Here is a 20963-nt window from a genome sequence, read left to right as displayed (position 1 = left end):
CGTCCCTCCTGGCAAAAAGATGGAAAAAAGGCCCGATTTACAAAGCTGGTGAGTACTTATAGTTTCTGTCTATAAAGTGACACTCGGCATCTATGAAAACCAGAACCAAGTTACTTACACTTGGCACATGCAATGGCTCCTGATACTGAGAGAGTTTACCAACGGATGGCAGGCCAAAAGATTTGTAGGGGTCCTGAAATAAAATTCAATGTGAGACAGCATTAAGTTTTTACAGATGCAGAGAAGATAATATTAAAAAGCTTAAAATCTAACAGAAACCACTGCTGGAATAACTTTGTTTTCTTCCCCAGAATTGTGTTAAAGTACGTTTCTTCATCCACCTACCCCTGCAACTCCACATAAAAAACTGGAAGCGTATAAATTCTCTTGTATCACAGTCAAAAAGCAGGGAAGAAGCGCTCTGCACTCAGCTACAGTACACCACCAAAATATACAAAGATGACATTTTCATTTGCTACACTGTGCCTTGGAAGAAGGACGGGAAAGTATTCATAAGGGTGGAGTTGAGAAAAGAGTATAAGGAAAAAAAATTTCAGAGATAAAAAGGGTAGTTAAGAAATTCAATTATCTTAAGAAATCAAACTGACTTTTATGCCTTTGGAAATCTCCTACATAATGCAATAACAGTATAAACTTAACAGGACAGCAAACAAATATATGGCCTATAGAATAACCAAATTTATTGCAAAATAGCTGGATTTATTACTTATAAATGTGAGGGAATATAAGTTGAACAAACAAAAAAAAAGCCCAAACATCCATTGCTCCAGGGTAAAGCCTACTCACACTCAGAATGGCTTCCATGCCAATCACAGGGCAAATATTTATTCTTTATCAAAATAGTTCATATAACTTGTAAACAGTAGAGCAAGTTGAAGATTACGTGCACGTCATGAAGAAAAAGAAAAAAAAAACCATAAAATAAGATGTCCTAGGTCACAAAAGCCACAATAGTTAAACAAGGGAAAAAACATCTCAAGGTGCTGAATTATTTTTGAAAAGCACAGTTAGCTAAAACATTCCAAAAACAAAATGAAGGAAGCTAGGCATCCTTTTAACAAATCTTGATTTTTATGTATCAAAAATGATCGCAAAAAGACATTACCTTGAAATGTCTTAAACATGCTTCAAAATGAGGTTTATATTTTGGTAACCTTCTTTAAGGTGAGATAGAGAGTCATACCATAATTAAAAAGTTATTGTCTTGGAAAGCACTTTGAAAGTTTGTCCTATGAACTGTAGTTTCTGAAGACATGTAACTTGCTTTTTCAACAACTTATTACAATGTTTTAGTACAACAACAAAAATTCCATAAGCTATTGGATTTTAACTGCCTAAGCCAACAAGTTTCAAGCACACAAGTTAAGAAACGTGAAAACACTAGCTACCTGTAGCAAATAACTCCAGCACTGCATCATTAAATGTGAACAGAACATAGAGCAAATGACTTCAGAAATAAACCTCAGTTATCTCTTTGACCATTTTGAACTTTGGTTTTTGGAAAAAAAAAAAAGCTATGTTGACATACAAACTGTATTTTTAATTAAAACATAAAAAATCTACAGTTTTACGAAAGCTCATTAACCATTTGCGTTACATACTCTAAATCGTGACTTTCATATGATATTCGTTGGCATCTATTCACACCTGGGTACTATTACTCCACAATTCAACCACCTACCCTCCTGCCCATTACCACTCATTTACCTCAGCATAAACTCGACATTCAACCGCCCAGCCATTGATGGGAATATCAGCCTGTTTGTGCCTCAGAGGGTAACCCTTAGCAACACGGATCATTTCTTGGACTAAGTCCAGGCCGGTAATGCATTCTGTGACAGGATGTTCAACCTGCAAGGTCAAGAACTGTCAGTCAGTAGGTAACAAAAACAACAACAACAACAACAACAAAATCTCTCTCTGTAAACAAACACAGATAAAACAAGAAATTAGACCAGCCAAAGAACAGACAGAGAATACGTTCCCCTCTTGGTCTTTTTCCCCAAAAAATTTCTACTTGACAAACTCCCATCTTTGCAGGGAAACATCAAAAAATAAAATAATTAGTAAGTTACAATAACTAGGAACAGCATACAAAAGGAAAAGTATAGAGAACACCTAGGAGAGTTCGGGGGTTTGCTGGGATTTTTTGATTAATTCTACAAATTCAAATGCACCTGGTGACAAGGAGTTAATTTTTCTTTGTTCAGAAGCTTTTCCCATTCGAATTTGTTTTGAAAGACTCACACTGTAGCAGTACATACATTTTAACTGAAAACCTCAAAGTATCTGATAATCAACCCGTTCTGCTACACTTAACATGGCACGTACAGGAGCCGCTTATAATTTTCCATAGAACTAGCCTACCCTAAATCTCACCCATTCGCCTGCTTTCACTAACCTGTCCTGACAAGCAACCAGATTAGCGTAATCTTGCATCAGCGCAGTGTAGCAGAAATGAGCAGATGGATCCTTCAATTTTTTTCCCCCTCCAGACTTATCTGTTTAGTGCTTAGCATGCACAATAGCTGGGCTGGACCAGTAGAGTCGCTCTGCGCTCTCAGCAAATTGCTGCTAACGGCTTTGGATGATGCTGCCATGGGAATACCCGTCGTTCACACTAACCCCAGCATGTGCGTACAAGCATGCACACATGTGCGCGCATACGCACATGCACACACACACTTTTCTTTGAAATGGGGATATAAATGATCACATTTATTAACTTTAAAAAGACCTTTAACTAGACATAGTACAGTAAAAAAGCACCCAAAGATAGGAGGGCCCACCATGCAGATGAAGTAAGAGACAGGCATGCTAAAAGCATGTTCTTCACACAGAGACAGCCATAAGACTTTCCATATAGAAATTATGACAGAACTGCCATTTTTATTATAAAATGTTTGTCTTCCAAGGGCCAAAATATCTTAAGAAAATGCACTTCACAATGGTTTCTGTATCATGAAATGTCACACCACGTACATTTTGTGACACAGGAAAAGGTCAGTGACCAAACCACTTGTCTTTCTTCCTTCAAGTACACTAGTATTAAGGAAAACATGTAGTCATTACAATAATCTCGTGGCTTATCAGAACAAGAAGATGCTTTGGTCTTTAAGAAAAAAGCTTTGTAAAAATAAACAGATGGCATCCATAATTAGCCCTGTGTGTGCTGTGAGTTTGTTTAGAGTTTCAACATTTTAAGACATTTTGACATAATTTTAATGACAAATCATCACTGAAACAAGCACCTATTCTTTGAAGGATAAAAGTGACATTGAAATGGGAATCTGATTATACAGTTTAAGGATGTACCTTTGGGATTCAATCCTGATTCTACCTAACACATGATATTCTCCAGCATGTCAGGCTTAATAACAGTATTTGGAGAATCTATGAAACAACTCAGTGTCGATCCTGCAGCGCCAAATTGAAGCAATTCAATTTCTATTAAGACCTGAAGTTTCTATTAAAACTCCCTAAATTTTAATAGAAAGTTATTTATCACACTTTTATATTTGGACAACATAACTTATTCTCTTATTTTGGAATTTAAGTTTTTTAAAAAAATTACCTTTGAGTTTAGAACACGCTTGGAATTATAATATTCCAGATAATTAAAATACAGTATTTCTTTTCTTTCCTTTTTTTTTTTTTTTAAGACATTTGCATTATTTAGATATACTGTCATTTTTCTTGGATAGCAATTGGCATTCCAGATTCAATAGCTTCATTGTTGTTTTCAGCTTTATTGTTGATGATCAAAATAGGATGGAATGTTTCTGGAAAGAAAAATATTTTTGTTGTTTGGTTCTTATGACTCACAAACATTTATTTAATCCATTCTTTAACACAGATCTTTGACTTCGTCAATATTTTCTTCTGTTTCTTCAAAATACTCCCTCTGTGTCTGCACATGAAACAAAATTCAGAAAATACACTAAGGAAAATTTTCTGAGGGGTTTTTTTTTGGGGTGGAGAGAAGTTGCTCAGCTTTCTTTCAGGACTATCCTTCAACTAGTGCTGTTTAGACATAATGTAGACAGTACCAATCATATCGCTAATTTCGGGGTAACAAATACATTTAGAACGCATTTTAGTATACATTAAGACCATCAGATGACCAAAATGGGGAAGAAAATAATTTTGACCTTGAAATCCTAGTTGACTTATTTGTAACTTTACCCTTTTGGTGATGTGCACAGCTCAAACTGCATTTGTTTTAGTATTTGCAGTTTTCTTTCGGCAAGGGGAGGGCAGGAGGGGGTCAGTACTTTTAGCATTAATCAGAATATACTTCAGCATACAGCACAAAAGGACACTAACAAAGCAGTAATGCCATATCCTGATTCAACAAGCACCCTGCAATGAGGTTTTGGAGGTGCAAGAATCCACCCACAGAGATACACATGCAGGATCTGAAATCAAAGCTCTAATCTTTTACAAAGCAAGGAAAGACAGAATAGGTAGAAGGAGGTAAGAAATTACAACCCTATTCTCCCTCCCCTCCCAAAACCAGAAAACACAGACATCACAATTCCCTACGTATGAAAGTTCTACAATAACCGTTGCACCTATTTGACTGAGGTAATTGTTGCATCTATTTTTAAAATCACTATTAAAAGCCAGGCTTTAAACACTTTCCTCTTTTACTTTTCAGCTTTCTACTCCAGGCATCACTCTTGTTTTGCCTGCCTGTTGTATTTCCTTGTATCAATTTTATGCTACACCTCTTCTCAACCAACAGCCTTTACTTGCCATTTTATAGATGCAAGTCAAGGACTAAATTGTTGAAGACGTGAATGTGCGTATGCTCACAAACGAAGGTGAATCACGCTCAGCTGATCAACTCTTTTAGCTTTGGGCCATACTCAATTTTGTAGTCAGCTGATCTAAGATGTTGCCAGTGAAGCCCCAGTCAGTAAGGTAAGAGCCAATGGTGGTTTGGTTATATCATAGTGGGTAAATTCACACATTATCTCTGTTCTTAACACAAAGGGCGAAACCAGACATGTCTGCAGCAAGCAATCTACAGATCATAGCTATATCAAGGCAGCTGTACCTTATTCTCAACAGGACAAGCAGAAAAATTGATCGGCGACAACTCTCAATTAGTCAGTTGCCAAAGGCATCACCTTTACTACCAGTTCCTTTACTTATAAGTAAACAATTTACAACAAGTCATCATTTCAATGCACTTCAATACGATACATACCTCCCTGAAAATGTCTTAACTCCCCCCACTTTGATCCACACACACTTCTTTCTCTGAAAAACACCACATATTCCTGCTTTCAAGTGCAGAAAGCCATATCTGTTATGGCCAGCAATATCCATAGAGGGTGAAAGGGAAAGTGTTTCCCCTTCATACCAGATCTGCTCTTTCTTCAGCAATCAGATGCCCTGTGAGCATTACAAGTGTTTTTGCTTCCCTAGCCTCTTGCAGTTTATACAGCAAGAGACACTAGGGGCAAAGCTGTAAGAACACAATAACTAAGTCCCAGTTTCTAGATGGTGAAGCAGGTACAAGAGAGCTGGGGAACCTGCCAACATCACAGTACAGTTAGCATATCCATCCCCCCCCGAACAGTACAGAGAGGCTGTTAATTCTCCTCCTGTTCTGTGACTGCCAATGGTCTTAAAGCTTCACAATACTGGGGTTCATCCACAGCTACAAAAACAGTCATGCAGTTTTTATGAACAGTTGGAGCTAAGAGTTACATTAGCAATGACTGCTCCCTTTATATTCAGGGGAATAATTTCAGGACACATTTTTCTCAAGACCATCAAGGTACTCAGATCTAATAGCAAACACTTCTGGATACTCTCACAGATTGCCCTCTTGCCCCTGTGTGCATAAGGCATCAAGTTACTCACACACCAGTTGGCGCATTCAAGCAGACCACAGCGACCAAGAAAATCTAAATTTCAGCAGATTTAAAACTACAGCCTATGTCACCCCTACTACTGTAAGTCCCTAGCTGGTGTCAAATACTCCTTTACATTCAGATAAATAATCTCAAAACTAACTTTCAACATACAACTCAGTTTCCAGGAAACATGTTTCACCTGGAGTCCCACGGGCTTTTCTGCTGCAGCCAAATCCAGTATCAACTGGCCCAAACCCACCAACTTACAGATGCTCCTCAACCCCCTTTATTTCCATAAGCCTGGTTTCTGTTTCAGAGAACTGAACAGCAACAGAGGTGCACACATGTTGTGCTCCTCAAGCATGCCAGCTTCCTGAAAGCTACAAGCAGGAGCACTCTGGGGTTACACCTCCTTTCTGCAAAATAGTTCACACGTATATGGGGTTTGGTAGCACATAGTAAAAAACAGCTTTTCAGAAAGGCTGCTGGAAAACAAACAATGGTTGGATTAGTGTACAGAATGAATGGAAAGCACACAGGAATAGGTAACAGGCAATCTCCTAGGTTGTCCTCTTCTATAGACATAGTATATAATAACAGTTGTTGTTTATTTTCTGATTTCTTAGTATGTGATTGAAAAACTGAGTGCAACCAGAACTACAAAAATTCCATCAACTAAGATGCTCAGGTAGATTTTTATTATTTCCCAAGTAGGACGTTGCAGGAATAAAAACTAATGCACAGGCATTTGGTACCAACTAATTTTTTAATCATAGCATATAACAACTTCGGAAACAACCATTTAATCTACTTCCCCATAGGAAATTATCTTCCAATAATCATTGGTTCAGTTTTCTCAATTTTTCTTTGCAAGGATTTGTTTCTTTATTGTACTGGACCAACTCAGGCAAGGAATTACTTATGTAGCCTATGAATACTGAATCTGTCTTTTCTGTGTTTTAAACAAACAGCACATACTTTACATAAAGTTATTTAGCTCACAACTTCAGCATAACTTTCTCAATTAACATCCCGCACCTCAAAAAAAATCTCGCAATTCAGTAATTCTACACAATTTCCTTCGCACTACCTACTCTACACAAGAAAATAAAAGAAGCTTGCACCCACAAAACCTGCACTTTCTTTCCTAAAGCTGCAGTTCCTGCTTTCACTATATTTAGCAGCACTATTAAAGTGCTCTCAGAGTACTTCATTCAAGGTGGCTCTGGTCACACTGCAGACATTCTTGGGTTTTCTTTACATCAAATTCACCAAAGGAAGGAAACTTAATGTGCCCTTTGAAGAATGATCTTTTGTTTCTCTACTTAATAAAAATGGAGGGGAGCCTCCTTTTTCTCTACCTTTTTTAATAGTATTCTATGATAGTTATGTGGTAATGTTGTCTCTAAGATATCACTCTATGCCCTGGCAGCACTGCTAATGGCATCTTTCAGATTCAATGACTTACACAAACAACGTCGTTCTCTTCTGTCAACAACAATTAGCAATGCTTTTCTGTAGTTCTTTTGGGAAGCCTGAAAAGCAGACAACCAGTAGCTACATAATGGAAGTTGCATTAGGAGGCAAGAATGTGGCAAAAATCTGGTTAACTGTTGTCGGCTGACCCTCTTGTGTGAAGAAGTGTTGTTTGGCAGCAAAATCACCTTTTCTTTCGGTTCTAAAAATGGCCATGAACAGCTGGTATAAACTGTGTGCAGAATGGATTCTGGTGGGCTTAGGGGATTGGTAATGGGATAAGAGACCTTTCACCTTTAGGTCAGTAGTTCAAATTCGGCCCAGGTTAGCAGCAATTGAAAGTCTTTACCATCTGACACTGTTCGTTAGCCTATTTAAAAATGACTGAAGCAAAGTGTCACAGTAAAACAAGATTCCAGTATTAAGAAATATGAAAAGCCTCAGCAAACTGCAGAAACAGACACTTGAGACTTTACTTTGAAATCTCACCATTCAGACTTTGTAGAACTCTACTCCCCTAATTCCTGACAGCCCCTTTCACTGATCTCATACTCCTGCCCACCTATTACAAGTCATCCTCCAGGCAGCTATGCACACCAAGACAGCAAAACCACTGCTTGCTGTCCCATGGGTCTGCTACGGATACCAAAGTCACCACCTCTCTGTGGTTTTAGCTGGCAATCCAGACTCAGCTCATCAATTTGCTATTTGCATTTTGCTGCTACTGTTTACGTAGTGCAGCTGCAATATTTTCCAGCACTTCTCTCCTTCACTGAGCGAACAGGTAGCTGGTGCTGCCTAATGATGTGCAACAGAATACAGACACCATTAAGAGACTGTTAGAACCAGGAGTTTATAAGCAGTGGAGCTTCAGACAATCACCAACAGGATTTCTACATACTTCTAGACATTTTCCAGTTATGCTTTTTACACTTTCATGACTGGACAAACAGACAAAAAGGGAGGCAGAAAGACACACGTTGCGTGTAAAAATTCTTCCTGACTTTTGCACTAGGCATGGTCAGTTTTGTACAAAGACAAAGCTCTGGAATATATCATTTTCCAGGGGTCAGTAAGATCCAATGAAAACATTGAAAGTGATGAACAAATCTTAACACCAAGTAATGTTTTATGGGTGTATGGAAGCTTATTTACATTCGCTTTGTGCCTTAGAATCAAGTTACTTTAAAAGATCTTGAAAACATTTACATAAAATAAATACTCTTGCTACAATTAACTGTAAAATAAAAACATAAAGATATGTCATTTGCTTTCAATAAATCTCTTACAAACACGTCAACAGAGTACTCTACAAAATTAACTTTTATTCCCTGAAAAGTTATGACAAAAATATTCAAACTGTCACATGAAAAAACACACTGCTACTCAAATTGCCATATATCTCAACTCCACTGTGCTGAATAGTCCATACAAATGATCTTCTCAATCAGATTACTCTAAGCAAATTTGGTCATGTTTTGAGGAGGAAGAGAGTGCTCGCTTGTTATTTAAATCACACAGGTCATGAGGGAGGCAGAAGGCTGGGAACAGACCTGAAACACAGATGTATAAACTGTATTCAGGGTAAGTGCTCTCTTCACACCGCTCATTGTACTCTTCTCAGCTCTTCTCAAGCCAACCAAGGACGCTTCTCATTTCAATGTACTACAAACTTCTAGAATATGTGATATTTTCCCTTTGCTGTCAGTAACTGATTCACATGTAAGGAGCTTAGCTACACCGCACACCCATATATTAACAGATATTCTTTATGTACAGCCTGTAGACTCTCTTCCTATAAAATCAAAGAGGAACATTTCTAATCTTCCAGTGAAAAACAGAAGAGACTTTTCTGGCGAAAGCAAGCATTTCTGATGGTAGCGTGGTAAGGAGATTTTGGCACAATTTGTAAGTTAGAAAGGCTGTCAATCTAAGGGGTCAGAAACTTCTCATTTATTTCAAAGCTCTTGTTTGGCTATTCTGGACCACGATTAGGCTGATGATAACTAGGTAACACAAAGCACACCACAGCGTGAGCAGCTATAAAGAATCAGATATTCAACATCTGGTCTGTCTCAACAATCTTAACAGCAGTAGCTGCCTGAAAACCACTCCAAAAGTGCCCTAAATGACAACTTATGGAAGTTCTCTTGTAGGTACCAGGGCAGACATTTCTAAGTTTTCTTGCAGAAAGTAATAATAACTAGTTTTGCTATCCAATTACCAAATCTCATGTCTCATACTTATCAGCTTGCCTCTGAAAGATGGCAGAAAAGCAGATACAACAAAAAGAACATTGCCAACAGCAAAGAATAAATCATTCTAGCTGATTCACTTGGAGGGAGTGAAACATCTGTAACAGATTTGTGTAGCATACAAGAGACACAATGGAGCTGATTCACCAACTTTTCCACTTTCCAACCTCATATTGTATTGCAGCAACACTTAACACAAGAATTAAGTAAAACATAAACTTCCTGTAAGGTGCTATTTATACTTTTTTGCAGGACTATATAGCAGAAAAGGTATATTCCCAAAGAGTTCCTCAAAAAGACAGGCAAGTAATAATACAACTCTCAATTACAGCAAAATAATTTACAAAAGACACTGGAAGATATCTGACAGGTACAGCAAAGGGAGGGAGGGAAGAAACAGGCAGTGCAAGGTATTGGACATGGTTTAGTCAGCTTTACACAAGTATATTCTGAAGTCTGTATCTAAAGTAAAAAGGCTACAGTCACCTGATTAGAGACTGCTGAAACACTAAAACAGACATAGGAAATTGTATAATTTAGTAAACAGGTTCTGATGATGCCGACAGGTAGCCATGTCCATGATGCACACAAAGACCTTAGGAGTATCATTTGTGGATCAGATGCCCACCATATGGGAAAGTTCTTCCAACTGTGGAGCATTTAGCAAAAACAGGGCAAGTAAGCCTGTTAGCCACTCCTCACGGTCAGGACAAGCAAAAGGGAAAAAAGACTGAAGCAATACAGGGACATCTGGAGATTCTCCCAGTTCTGAAGTTAAATCTGGACAAGCTTCATTAGAGCTTCTATGTTTCGCTCTTAATAGAAGGGAGCAAGTGTGAGATGTTAGTTGCATAACTGTTGGCTGAACAGAAAGTAAACCTTGAGACCTGAGAGAAGCAGCAGATCAATTGGGTAAGCCTGGGGAAGAATCAGAGAAAATTACTACTCTCCAACCTGAAGGTGAAATGCTAATTAGAGACAATACACCGTCAGGATAGAAGAATTAGAGAATATCTACACAAGTACTATAATTTAAGATTAGTAAATTTCTTTAAGAGTTGGAAAGAATGAGTCTGCTATTATAGGGGATTGTCAAACTGCTTAGGCTGTATTTCAAAAGGAGCCCTTAAAGATGGAATTGTGAAAGCTTTCTTACTGCACATGTGGAGACCTCTATGATTAAGCAAGTTTGAGGTTTGGGACTTTAAACACTTACCACTAAGGCACTGCAGAGGAGAAGACACCACAAAACAGCAAAGACAACATTTTAAAAACAAATTGCAAAAAAAAAAAAAAAATCAACTCCAAGGATACTCCATCGCTAATTCCATTTAGGCACTGATGGATGATAATATGCTACAACAAGGAAAAGGTTTTGAACTTCTGATGGGTTATGCAGAAAACCACAAACTAGTTTTCTTCTATGTAAACAAGAACATGGAGAGTCACTAAAAAATATTCTCTCCAAAACTACAAGATTGGGCACAGTGTAAAGAATATGACCAGAAAGACAGAAATTCTTCATAGTATTTTAATGAACATTGCCACTAACCACCACCCTCTCTAACTGAATCTAAGGTAGACCAGATTGTGCCTAGCAAATGCATTTGAAGTATCACTGCCATGACTAATTCCAAAGACACTGCTGCCCTCGCAAGGCAAGGCAAACGTTACCAGCAACCTCTCCTTGGCACAAGGGAAGATTACAACACCCCCAAACCCTCTCTCACTTCTTGACCCAAAGCATAAATTTACCCAACTATTACACAAAGTCATGCAAAGATGTTTGAAATACCAAGATCTCGTTATGCTCTATCACTGCCCACATGTACAAGCAACAGGCGGGACACAGCCCTAATGAAATGTAGCTAAAACAGAATAAGCAGCTAATCACTCTGTTGCTTGATTCCACATTTCAGTCTTTCTGACGTTATTTAATGAAGTAAGAAAAGGAGGATAAAGACAACGGAATTTACTTGCTTAGAAGTCAAACTTTCTTCCCATCTTTGAGAATGATATCCAGACTTCAAGTTATGCACCTGTTTTCTTAGATTATGACCAGATATGCATTGTAACAGTCAAATAAGAGGTAGAGGGGGTTTTCCATAAAACACTGTCCATTCATTTGCTCTGCACATTATTATATCTACTACTGACTACAACAGTTGTTAGAAAAATCCAACACCATGTCAGCATGCTTTTTACACACTTGCATTCCAGTCACAATTTGAATCATACGCAGACTGCTACTGTTTTTATTGCTGATACACACATACAGCTTCAATCACCCTCCTAGAGAAACTCAGGAAGTGATCAAAGTATAAAAAATAAAAAAGAAACTTCATGAACCAGTGGGGAAAAGCATCAGAACACAGGGGCTAGCCACTTATTGTGAACTCACAGTGGCACTTAACAGCGATCTCTTGCAAGGTCTTTAGGTCAAGTGTAACAAAGAGCAAATGCTCCGAATGCTTACTTGAGTGCTGTGCCAGAGCTCACTGCTGCAAGGCCTTGTATACACAGGCTTATTTGAACAGATCTTTTAAGTTCAGTGGTAAGTGCTCATATGCGTCAAGTTAGTTATGTTTAAGTCTTTGCAGGAGCAGACCCCTAAGTATGGAAGAAGGTTATGTTCTGTTTCTTTAAATAACACCTTCCTGAATCCGAAGAGCTGTTTTTCTTACCTGAAGTCTAGTATTCATTTCCAAGAAGTAGAAATTCTTACTGGAGTCCACAAGGAATTCTACTGTTCCAGCAGAGGAATATCTTACTGCTTTGGCAAGAGCTACTGCTTGTTCTCCCATTGCTCTTCGAGTTTCAGGGTCTAGAAAAGTGCTACAATACAGAAACAACGCCTGTCTTTAGTTAAAAAATAATAAGAATAATAATGGAATCACTTCATCTTCTGCTTAAACTACCACCAAAAGAGGACAGCACCATTATTCAAGTTATGAAAACATGTCAAGACTGTTAAATGTATGACTTTACATTTATATTGCTCCTAAAGAGATATACTGCATGCTTTGCAATTACTGATAACGTACAGGAAATTCAGGATAAATAACAGTATTCTCCAAAATGTAAAATAACAGAACGCAACTTTTTTAGAACACTGAGATCTATAACAATGCAAGTTAAATGAAAATAAATACATACAAATCCACAATATTTTAGAAGGCTTATCTAACTGCAAAAAAACCCTGTAACTAAAAAAATTCCATCCAATGGAAAAATGAATGCCAAAATACAAGACAGGATGTCTAAGGGGAATTGGTTTTCTGAATTAAAACAGTGTGGCCATTTTATTGATATTCTATGCAATGAAGAAGTTTTGGAAATTAATTAAGTATTTATTTGGTCGTCTTATATGAGTAAGATTGCAGTGAAAAGTATTTGGGCATTCGTATTATTTAAAACACCATCAACACTATCATGACTTCAATCTTTGTATCCTACATTCATCTCTCAGCTCTACTGGTAAGCTGAAGGCTAGTTATCCATGTTTGTCAATTGCAATTCATTCCTTTCCACAAATCCTGGACACACTCAAGGGCACCCAAAGAGCAGATCAGCTACCACTTGGGAGCCACTGTGAACACCACCCAAATGCCAAGCCTTCTCATTCTAGGAGAGCAACATGCCACTTCCACCGGTCCAGCGAATTGAAAGACTTGGGAAGGTACATATTCTGCTTGTTACTCTCTTCTGTACTGCAAATTCAGATTTAGATTAACCTATGCAGATGGCCAATTTAGAGCTAGAGAAATTTCTGTGTCTTTCCATCCAAGTTGTGAAACTAGTTGCCCCTCACCCTGATACACTGACTTTCAATGAAAGACAACATGAAGCTGTTCATCTTACATAAGCTTATAAATATGCTCATTATAGTTCTGTGGTGATTTACATTAGGCACATAACTCAGCCACCATTTTTAAAGTACTTTCATAAGGGAATATGAAGTCACTTCTACCTTACCTCTAAGTTATCATTTAAAACTAAAATACCAAATGCTATATATTTCTTGAGGTATCTTGAACAGTGGGTCCTAATTCTGCAAAGGAGCAATCAAAAGCCTCCACATATCTGAAGTGGCCCCATCAAAGTCAGTGAAGCTCCATCTGTGGCCCACGACTGCACTCAGAGGGAAGCCAGTGCTGGGTCAGGACTCATCTTTCAGTACTTACTATGCTGTTTTTCACTGAGACCTGAACTCACTGAAAAGCTAGACACCTGCCACAACAAATAATATTTGACATGAGATAAAAAGTGAGGAAGTATCTAAGCAAGCTAGGAGACAATGGAATCCTTTTTACATCACAGAAAAAGTGCTACTTAGCAGCTCCGTCCTTCCAGTGCCCACACGGGCAGATTCTGATGGACAATAAGGCAGGCATTTTCAGAATTTAGGGAAAAATTTCTTTCTTGGCAAACAACAGGATCAACAGGAAAAGAAAGTCAAGTCTGATCCCAAGAAAGCTATCAGATCCTACACCAGATCAGAAAAAACAGAAGATGTGCAAAACTGCGTTGTACCTATCGAAAATAGGCACTGATAATGTAAAAGAGTTTCATAATATTTCTTATTTTGATTCAATAAGAGGACAATACATCACACAAAGTCAACAATCTATAATTCACTTTGGGGTTTCTATAGGGCTTTGATCACAAAAGGTCAATGAGTGGCTTACGAAGAACAGAACCTTTCGAATATCAGCTTCATATTCTATTTCTAGAATAACCATTATTACTTCTCATACAGATAAAAGACAGTTACTCCCCTTTATTACAGTGGTGTCTTTGCCATGTTTGTTAAATGTAGGTCTGAGATCTCTCTGTTCACCTCCTGCTGTAGCCAGAGAATGGAACAGAGGTGTCACACTGCTAAACTTGATCTCTGCCACGTGGTTAAGCTTTATGCTCTAAAACGACTGGATCATCCCTGCAGTCAGCTAGGTTAATTAACCAAAGTTTTCCTGTTCCCCTCTGCTGCTTTACCTTTCATATACATCATTTCACCCTTCTTTAATAATGCATCTTTTACAACCAAAATAACTCTTCCCCAATCTAATAAGGCATCACTTGAAAACACAGCATTTTAAACCTGACTTTAAACCTTTTTGGCACACATATACCTGTTTTCCTTTCGACCAAATAGCTCCCATGGCAGCATGAAGGCTGCAAAATAAAAAGGATTCACACGACAAAAGAAAAAAATAAGATCAGACCTGACATTTCACTCATAAGACCTTCTTCAAGCTATTGTAAAGTTGACCAAAGACAACGCAACTGGTTTATGCCATTGTTTCTACAGCCAGAGAGACGAACCACATGGGCAAGATGTTACTTCTCCATTTCTAGGTCATCAGACGTTTCCCAAAATACCTCCATCACCTTCACTCTGATAGGGTTGAGCTTTTGAAATGTACAGACAGTTACACCATCAGTGGAAATTTACTGCTCAGCTTTTTTTCAAAAGAAAAAAAAAAATCATCAATACCATTTACCTTTCCTCTGAAGATACCACGACACTGGGAGAGAACAGTAACTTCATTTCCTACATGCCAAGTTCAGCTTACCTGCTCTTAGGAAATAGGTAGGCATACTATTTGTTTAAAAAAAATTACTTAGCTACAAAAAACACTCTCCTTTGAGATATCTATTAGGCAGGTATAAATATGCTAAACTATTTGAGAACACAATTTTGCCCCCACGTCTGTACTGTGCCCACCTATGAATCACGTACACAGTCACAAACAAAACAGGCTGGCTGTTTCTCTTAACTCCAAATCCTTCAAGAATTTCTAGACAGACTGATAGGAAATGTAGGATCTGATACACGTACATGCAGCATAACTCTAAGGAGAACTTGTACACTGAGTCTAGTGCAGTAATATACCGTTCTGCTAAGGTCTTGACTATATATATTCATTCAAATTGTCGGTGGCTTCAAGTAGCACCTTGGCAGTTAACCCGGAATATGACCCTGAAGTACCTGGCATCATACTGAGATATTTCAGAGAGCGCTTATACTTGGAGAAAGTGAAAGAAGCTGCTGTCTGTGCACCTTCCAAGGACAGAAACATTCCTGAGAGAAGCTAACAATGGAGCATGCAAAAAAGGTCACAAAAATAGTTTAACAGTTTGACTTGCATTCTAATACAGGCACTTACTGGTAAAATAGCCTCCCTTTTAAATCTCCTGCCTCTTAGATCTTTCTGTCACAGACAGAAATAGAAAGAAACATTTTTGTCCTTTGAACTTAAACTGAAAGACCATCTTTCAATTTAAAAAGACACTACAAAACTAACATCTAGGATAGATAAGGCAATATTAACTCTGAAAGCACGCAGTAGGAAGAAAGAAAGAAAAAAAACATAATAAATTATTTCCTGCCTGAGATTAAGTCAGGGAAATTTACGGAAACTGTTGAGAGACTGTCCTAAGAACCACCTTATTCTGAAAATCTTCGATGCTAATGTTTAATCCAAGGGACATGGAATCACTGGAGAAAAGCAGAGACAACAAAGGAGAAATAAGCAGGCAGCTAGAAAGTTCTAAGGACTTGCTCACTGTGGATGCTAATATGGATCTTGCATGCTTAGTACAGAACACAATGGCAGGGTGCTGTTCCATCATTACTTGTCCAGAAAAGGCCTGAAATTGTACAGAGAAGGCTTAACACTCAGTGTCCTGAAGCTGAGTATTTTGATAGAACGAGAGGAAACAGCCTCAAGTTGCACCAGGGCAGGTTTAGATTGGACGTTAGGAAGAATTTCTTCACTGAAAGGGTTGTCAAGCACTGGAACAGGCTGACCAGGGAAGTGATTGAGTCACCATCCCTGGAGGTATTTAGAGACACGTAGATGTGGTGCTGAGCGACATGGTTTAGTGGTGGACTTGGCAGTGTTCGGTTTATGGTTGGACTCAATGATCCTAAGGGTCCTTTCCAAGCTAAATGATTCCATGATTCTAAATTGTATTCCATGGAGGATCAAACAGTTAATCTCTTTGACTGCTACAGCAAGGGGTAGTGCTGGATGGTCACAGTGAGTGGAAAGGCCTTTGTGTGGCACATTCCAAAAATCTTAACTTTGGGCATCAAATAGTACAGATAGCCAAATGCCTCTGCACACCTGGACATTCCTTCACCCAAGTGGTGAGGCAAAAGTTAAAAAAGCTTCTAACAGATTCTGAAACGGTTAGACAGGACACTTGCTCTCACCAAAGTGAAGCTGAAGAGCACTCCTTTGAGCTCCAGTTATTGAATAGAAGTCAGCCAAGACTCTTGTGTATTTACTTTCCATTGATCCATTTACTTTAGATCGATCCTGAAGAATAAAGGAGAAAAAAAGGACAGTACATTTCCTCCACCCAGCCATACAACAAAAGGTGTTTCCAGGAGTCATTAACAAATGAGACTAACTAAAACAGCATTCATAGGAAGGGCTAACTTCAGGCTTTAGAGTGTCTACAGTGCCTGACAGAAGTTAGTACCCAGCTTATCTGTAACAGTCTTGTAACCGCTTGTAAATAAATGGATTTTGCAGCCAACTGCAAGGGGCTGTGAGACAGATAAGGCTTCCAAAGCTGTCAATAAAAGTCTGGCAGAGTCTAAAACATTCAACAAGAAGAAGAAAGAGGAGTTTTCACCCCAAATTTTGAAAGTTATTGACTAGCCCACACTCTTCTTGAGCTATAGGGAGGGATGAGAAAACTTACTGGTGACTCTAACAGAGAATCACACAATCACACAATGACAGGGGCTGGAAGGGACGCCCAAGAAAGTTAAAAAGCTGGTATTTCTGATGAAAGAAAGTACTCTGATCACAATTGTCTGGTGAGAGAAAGACATATCACTCCTTTTAACTGACCACTCACATGGAGAATGAGCAGACATTAGCAGCAAGCAGCACCTTACACGTACTCCACAGGCAAAAGACTCTCCTCTAAAGTGCTCAGCATATGTATATGCACAGACACAGTATAGGGGGACCTAAGTATTCACATTTCACAAATGAAACCATAGAATTATAGAATCATTAGGTTGGAAGAGACCTCTAAGATCATCAAGTCCAACCACCTACCTAATACCCCCATGCCCACTAAACCATGTCTGCAAGAGCTACATCAACATGTCTTTTGAACACCTCCAGGGACAATGACACCACCACTTCCCTGGGCAGCCTGGTCCAATGCTTGACCACTCCCTCACTAAAGAAACTTTTCCGAATGTCCAATCTAAACCTCCTCTTGCACATCTTGAGGCCATTTCTTCTCATCCTATCGCATGCTACTTGGGAGAAGAGACCACCTCCTACCTCACTACAACCTCCTTTCAGGTAGTTGTAGAGAGTGATAAGGTCTCCCCTCCTCAGCCTCCTCTTCTCCAGACTAAACAACCCCGGTTCCCTCAGACACTCCTCATAAAACCTGTTCTCCAGGCCCTTCACCAGCTTTGTTGCCCTTCTCTGGACACACTCCAGCACCTCAATGTCCTTCTTGGAGTGAGGGGCCCAAAACTGCACAAAGGATTCGAGGTGTGGCCTCACCAGTGCCGAGTACAGGGGCACCATCACTTCCCAACTCCTGCTGGCCACACTATTGCTGATACAGGCCAGGATGCTGTTTGGCCTTCTTGGCCACCTGGGCACACTGTCGGCTCATGTTCAATCGGCTGTCGACGAGCACCCCCAGGTCCTTTTTTTGCCTGGCAGCTTTCCAGCCTCTCATCCCCTTCCTGATAAGACCGACCAACTCATATGCGAGAATCCTTTTCCCCGAACTCCGTCTGTCACCAGCAGGGCTGGTACCATGCAAACCTCCCCATGACCATAAAACCCAAAATTACACTGATGACACCAGCCTCTGAGCCACATGTTAATCAGGTGTGTTTTCCTGTTCCTTTCAGTGTTCTTCCCTGCCACTGAAGGGATTGAGGAAAACACGACCTCTGCTCCTGATCCTTCGAGCAATCGCCCCAGTGCCCTGAAGTCACTTTTGATCAACTTTGGACTCCGCTCTCCAACCTCATCACTACCAACCTGCATAACCAATAGCGGGTAGTAACCAGAGGGCTGTACCAGACCAGGGAGTTTCCTAGTAATGTCTCTAACCCGGGCCCAGGGAGGCAGCAGACTTCCCTGTGGCATGGGTCTGGTCGGCATATTGGGCCCTCCGCTCCCCTCAGAAGGGAATCACCTACGACCAATACCCTCCTTTTTGTCTTAACAGGGGCAGTCACAATGCGTGGGGCTGACTGACTCTCCCTAGGCAGCTCCCTGGAGGGACCTTCATCTGCCTGGCCCTCAACTTCTAGAGCCCCATTTCTGTTGTGCAGGGGCAACTGGGAAGGTGAGGGAGGCCGGGAGGGGATTCGCCTGCTGCCCTCAGCAGGGACCTGTTCCCATTGCCCCTCCAGTCTCTTAGGTCCCCTCCTTCTGCCTGGCGGCAAGAGGGCAGGGGATCCTCTGCTGCTTGTGGAGCCTCCACCTGCTGCCTTGGCCTCAGGGCTGGCAGGGTGCGGCTCCACCCATCTCTCTCCCTCTCACACTCCCCGAGGCTCCTTAACCTTTCCTCTGCCTCTTTCAGCTCTGCCACCAGCCTCAGCACATCGGCCCCCTGCTCACACCGCACACAGGGGATGTCCCTGCTGCCCTCCGGCACAGGGACACGCTCGGGCACTCCCTGCAGCCGCAGACCCGCACGGCTGCGGGGCTGTGCGGGAGCTCCGCCTGGGTCGACACATTCCTCCCGGCGGGGGCTTTCGGCCGGGTGGAAACCATGGCTGGGTTCTGTTCTGGGAGGGCGATGGCCACCAGTCCAGTGGGCCTCTCGAGCCGGGGGCGGGACTGCGCCCTGCCCGCCCGCCTGCCCTGCCCGCCCCGCCCGCGCCAACCGCCGCCCCAACGGCCGGGCCCGCGCTCCCCGGGGCCGCTCTGCCCTGCGAGGGGATTGGCCGCCGCCGCTCCTGTCCCCGCCCACGGCGAGTCCGAGCGGACCCCGCCAGGAGCTCGCGCTCCCCTCCCTGGGGGGGCGGGCTGGGGCGCCCTCTCGCTCCCGGCGCTTCTGCCGCCTCGGTCTGGCCGCGGTTCTGCCGCTTCGGGAAGGGGCCCCCGGCGCCACCCGCCGCTCCGGAGCCCTTCACCGCGGTGGCTACAATAGTAAGATCTTTGGGCATAAGGCTTCCAAGAAATCCACGAGCACTACGAGGAAGTAACGAGCTAATGGGTTTGTACCCTTTGATTTATACTTCGTTTTTTATTTTAAAATCTATGATATAAACAGTGCTAGTCCCACAATTATGATCCAACATTAACTTATATACTGCCTCTAAATAAACATTATTGGAATGATGTGCTTTTCCTCACATCCTAAATTGTTGCATCACATAGTTCTATGCTATAAAACAATGGCAAAACCATCCGAACTGGTGAACACATTACACTGGGAATTCCCATGGGTAGTGACATACCTATGCCTGGTTTTCTGAAATCAGAACTTCCTTCTGCCCCCTTTTTCTACACATATTCTCTGATGAATACCATGCAACAGAAAACACAGCAAAACCAGACCTTGCACAGCAGCAATGCATTTCAGTTCCGTTTCAAATCAGTGGAATTAAGATCATTTAGTACTTTTGAGTTACTGGCCAGCTACATCTACATCTATACCATGAGTGGTACTAAAGTTGGGGCAGAGTGTTTAGTACTTCGTGTTCCATTCCAAATAGAAATAAACAGTATTATGTGGCCATCTTGCAATTACTATAACATAATGAAATATCTCTATTTGTGATAAAATGAATACTTATCCCATATTTCATTTTACTCTTAAATCCAAAAGTTAGTGGTAATGAAAAGGAAAAATATCTTGGAAGCCATCTCATATACAACATATCCTTGATTGGTAAGATCCATATCCATTTTATACAAGATCATGAAGAAAAATAACACCACAACACCTCTTTTCATCTTACAGAAAGACATCATGAAGCAAGATCAAAAGACCCTTAAGTACAAGATCAAAACTGCATTACAGTCAAATGACTAAAACTCAATCATTTATTTTCTTTGTGATTTCTAATAGAATAAAATTTGCTTGCATTTGTACAATAAGTAAAATCAGCAGCTTTCCAAAAGTGCTTCTAGTAACTGTGAAGCTGCATCAAGGATCTAGTATACATACCTTGGTGCCTCCTCCACAACTTTTTGGTTTCTTCTTTGAATGGAGCACTCTCTCTCATTCAACCACAAGGCATTACCATGTTTATCTGCCAAAACCTGAAACAGTAATACACTGCTATTAACAAACAGATGTATGCATGTGGCCTTTTGACATTATA

The 20963-nt window shown here is 40.5% G+C and overlaps 1 protein-coding gene across 1 annotated transcript in view; it reads right to left on the bottom strand.

Annotated features, from left to right (window-relative positions):
* Positions 1 to 20963, bottom strand: part of PCCA (propionyl-CoA carboxylase subunit alpha) — a 300632-nt gene that overhangs the window by 168522 nt on the left and 111147 nt on the right. The window contains exons 11-14 of the mRNA XM_086481594.1: positions 20807 to 20901; positions 12307 to 12457; positions 1729 to 1872; positions 119 to 193 (exon numbers count right to left, since the gene is read on the bottom strand). Coding sequence (XP_086337720.1) covers positions 119 to 193; positions 1729 to 1872; positions 12307 to 12457; positions 20807 to 20901 — 465 coding nt within the window. The remainder of the gene's footprint in view (positions 1 to 118; positions 194 to 1728; positions 1873 to 12306; positions 12458 to 20806; positions 20902 to 20963) is intronic.

The sequence above is a fragment of the Leptosomus discolor genome, chromosome 1 (genome assembly GCF_034619465.1).
Source record: "Leptosomus discolor isolate bLepDis1 chromosome 1, bLepDis1.hap2, whole genome shotgun sequence".
In the NCBI taxonomy this organism is placed as follows: Eukaryota; Metazoa; Chordata; class Aves; order Leptosomiformes; family Leptosomidae; genus Leptosomus; species Leptosomus discolor.
The sequence above is the reverse complement of the archived record's forward strand: the minus strand, read 5'-3'. Positions and strand labels throughout refer to the sequence as shown.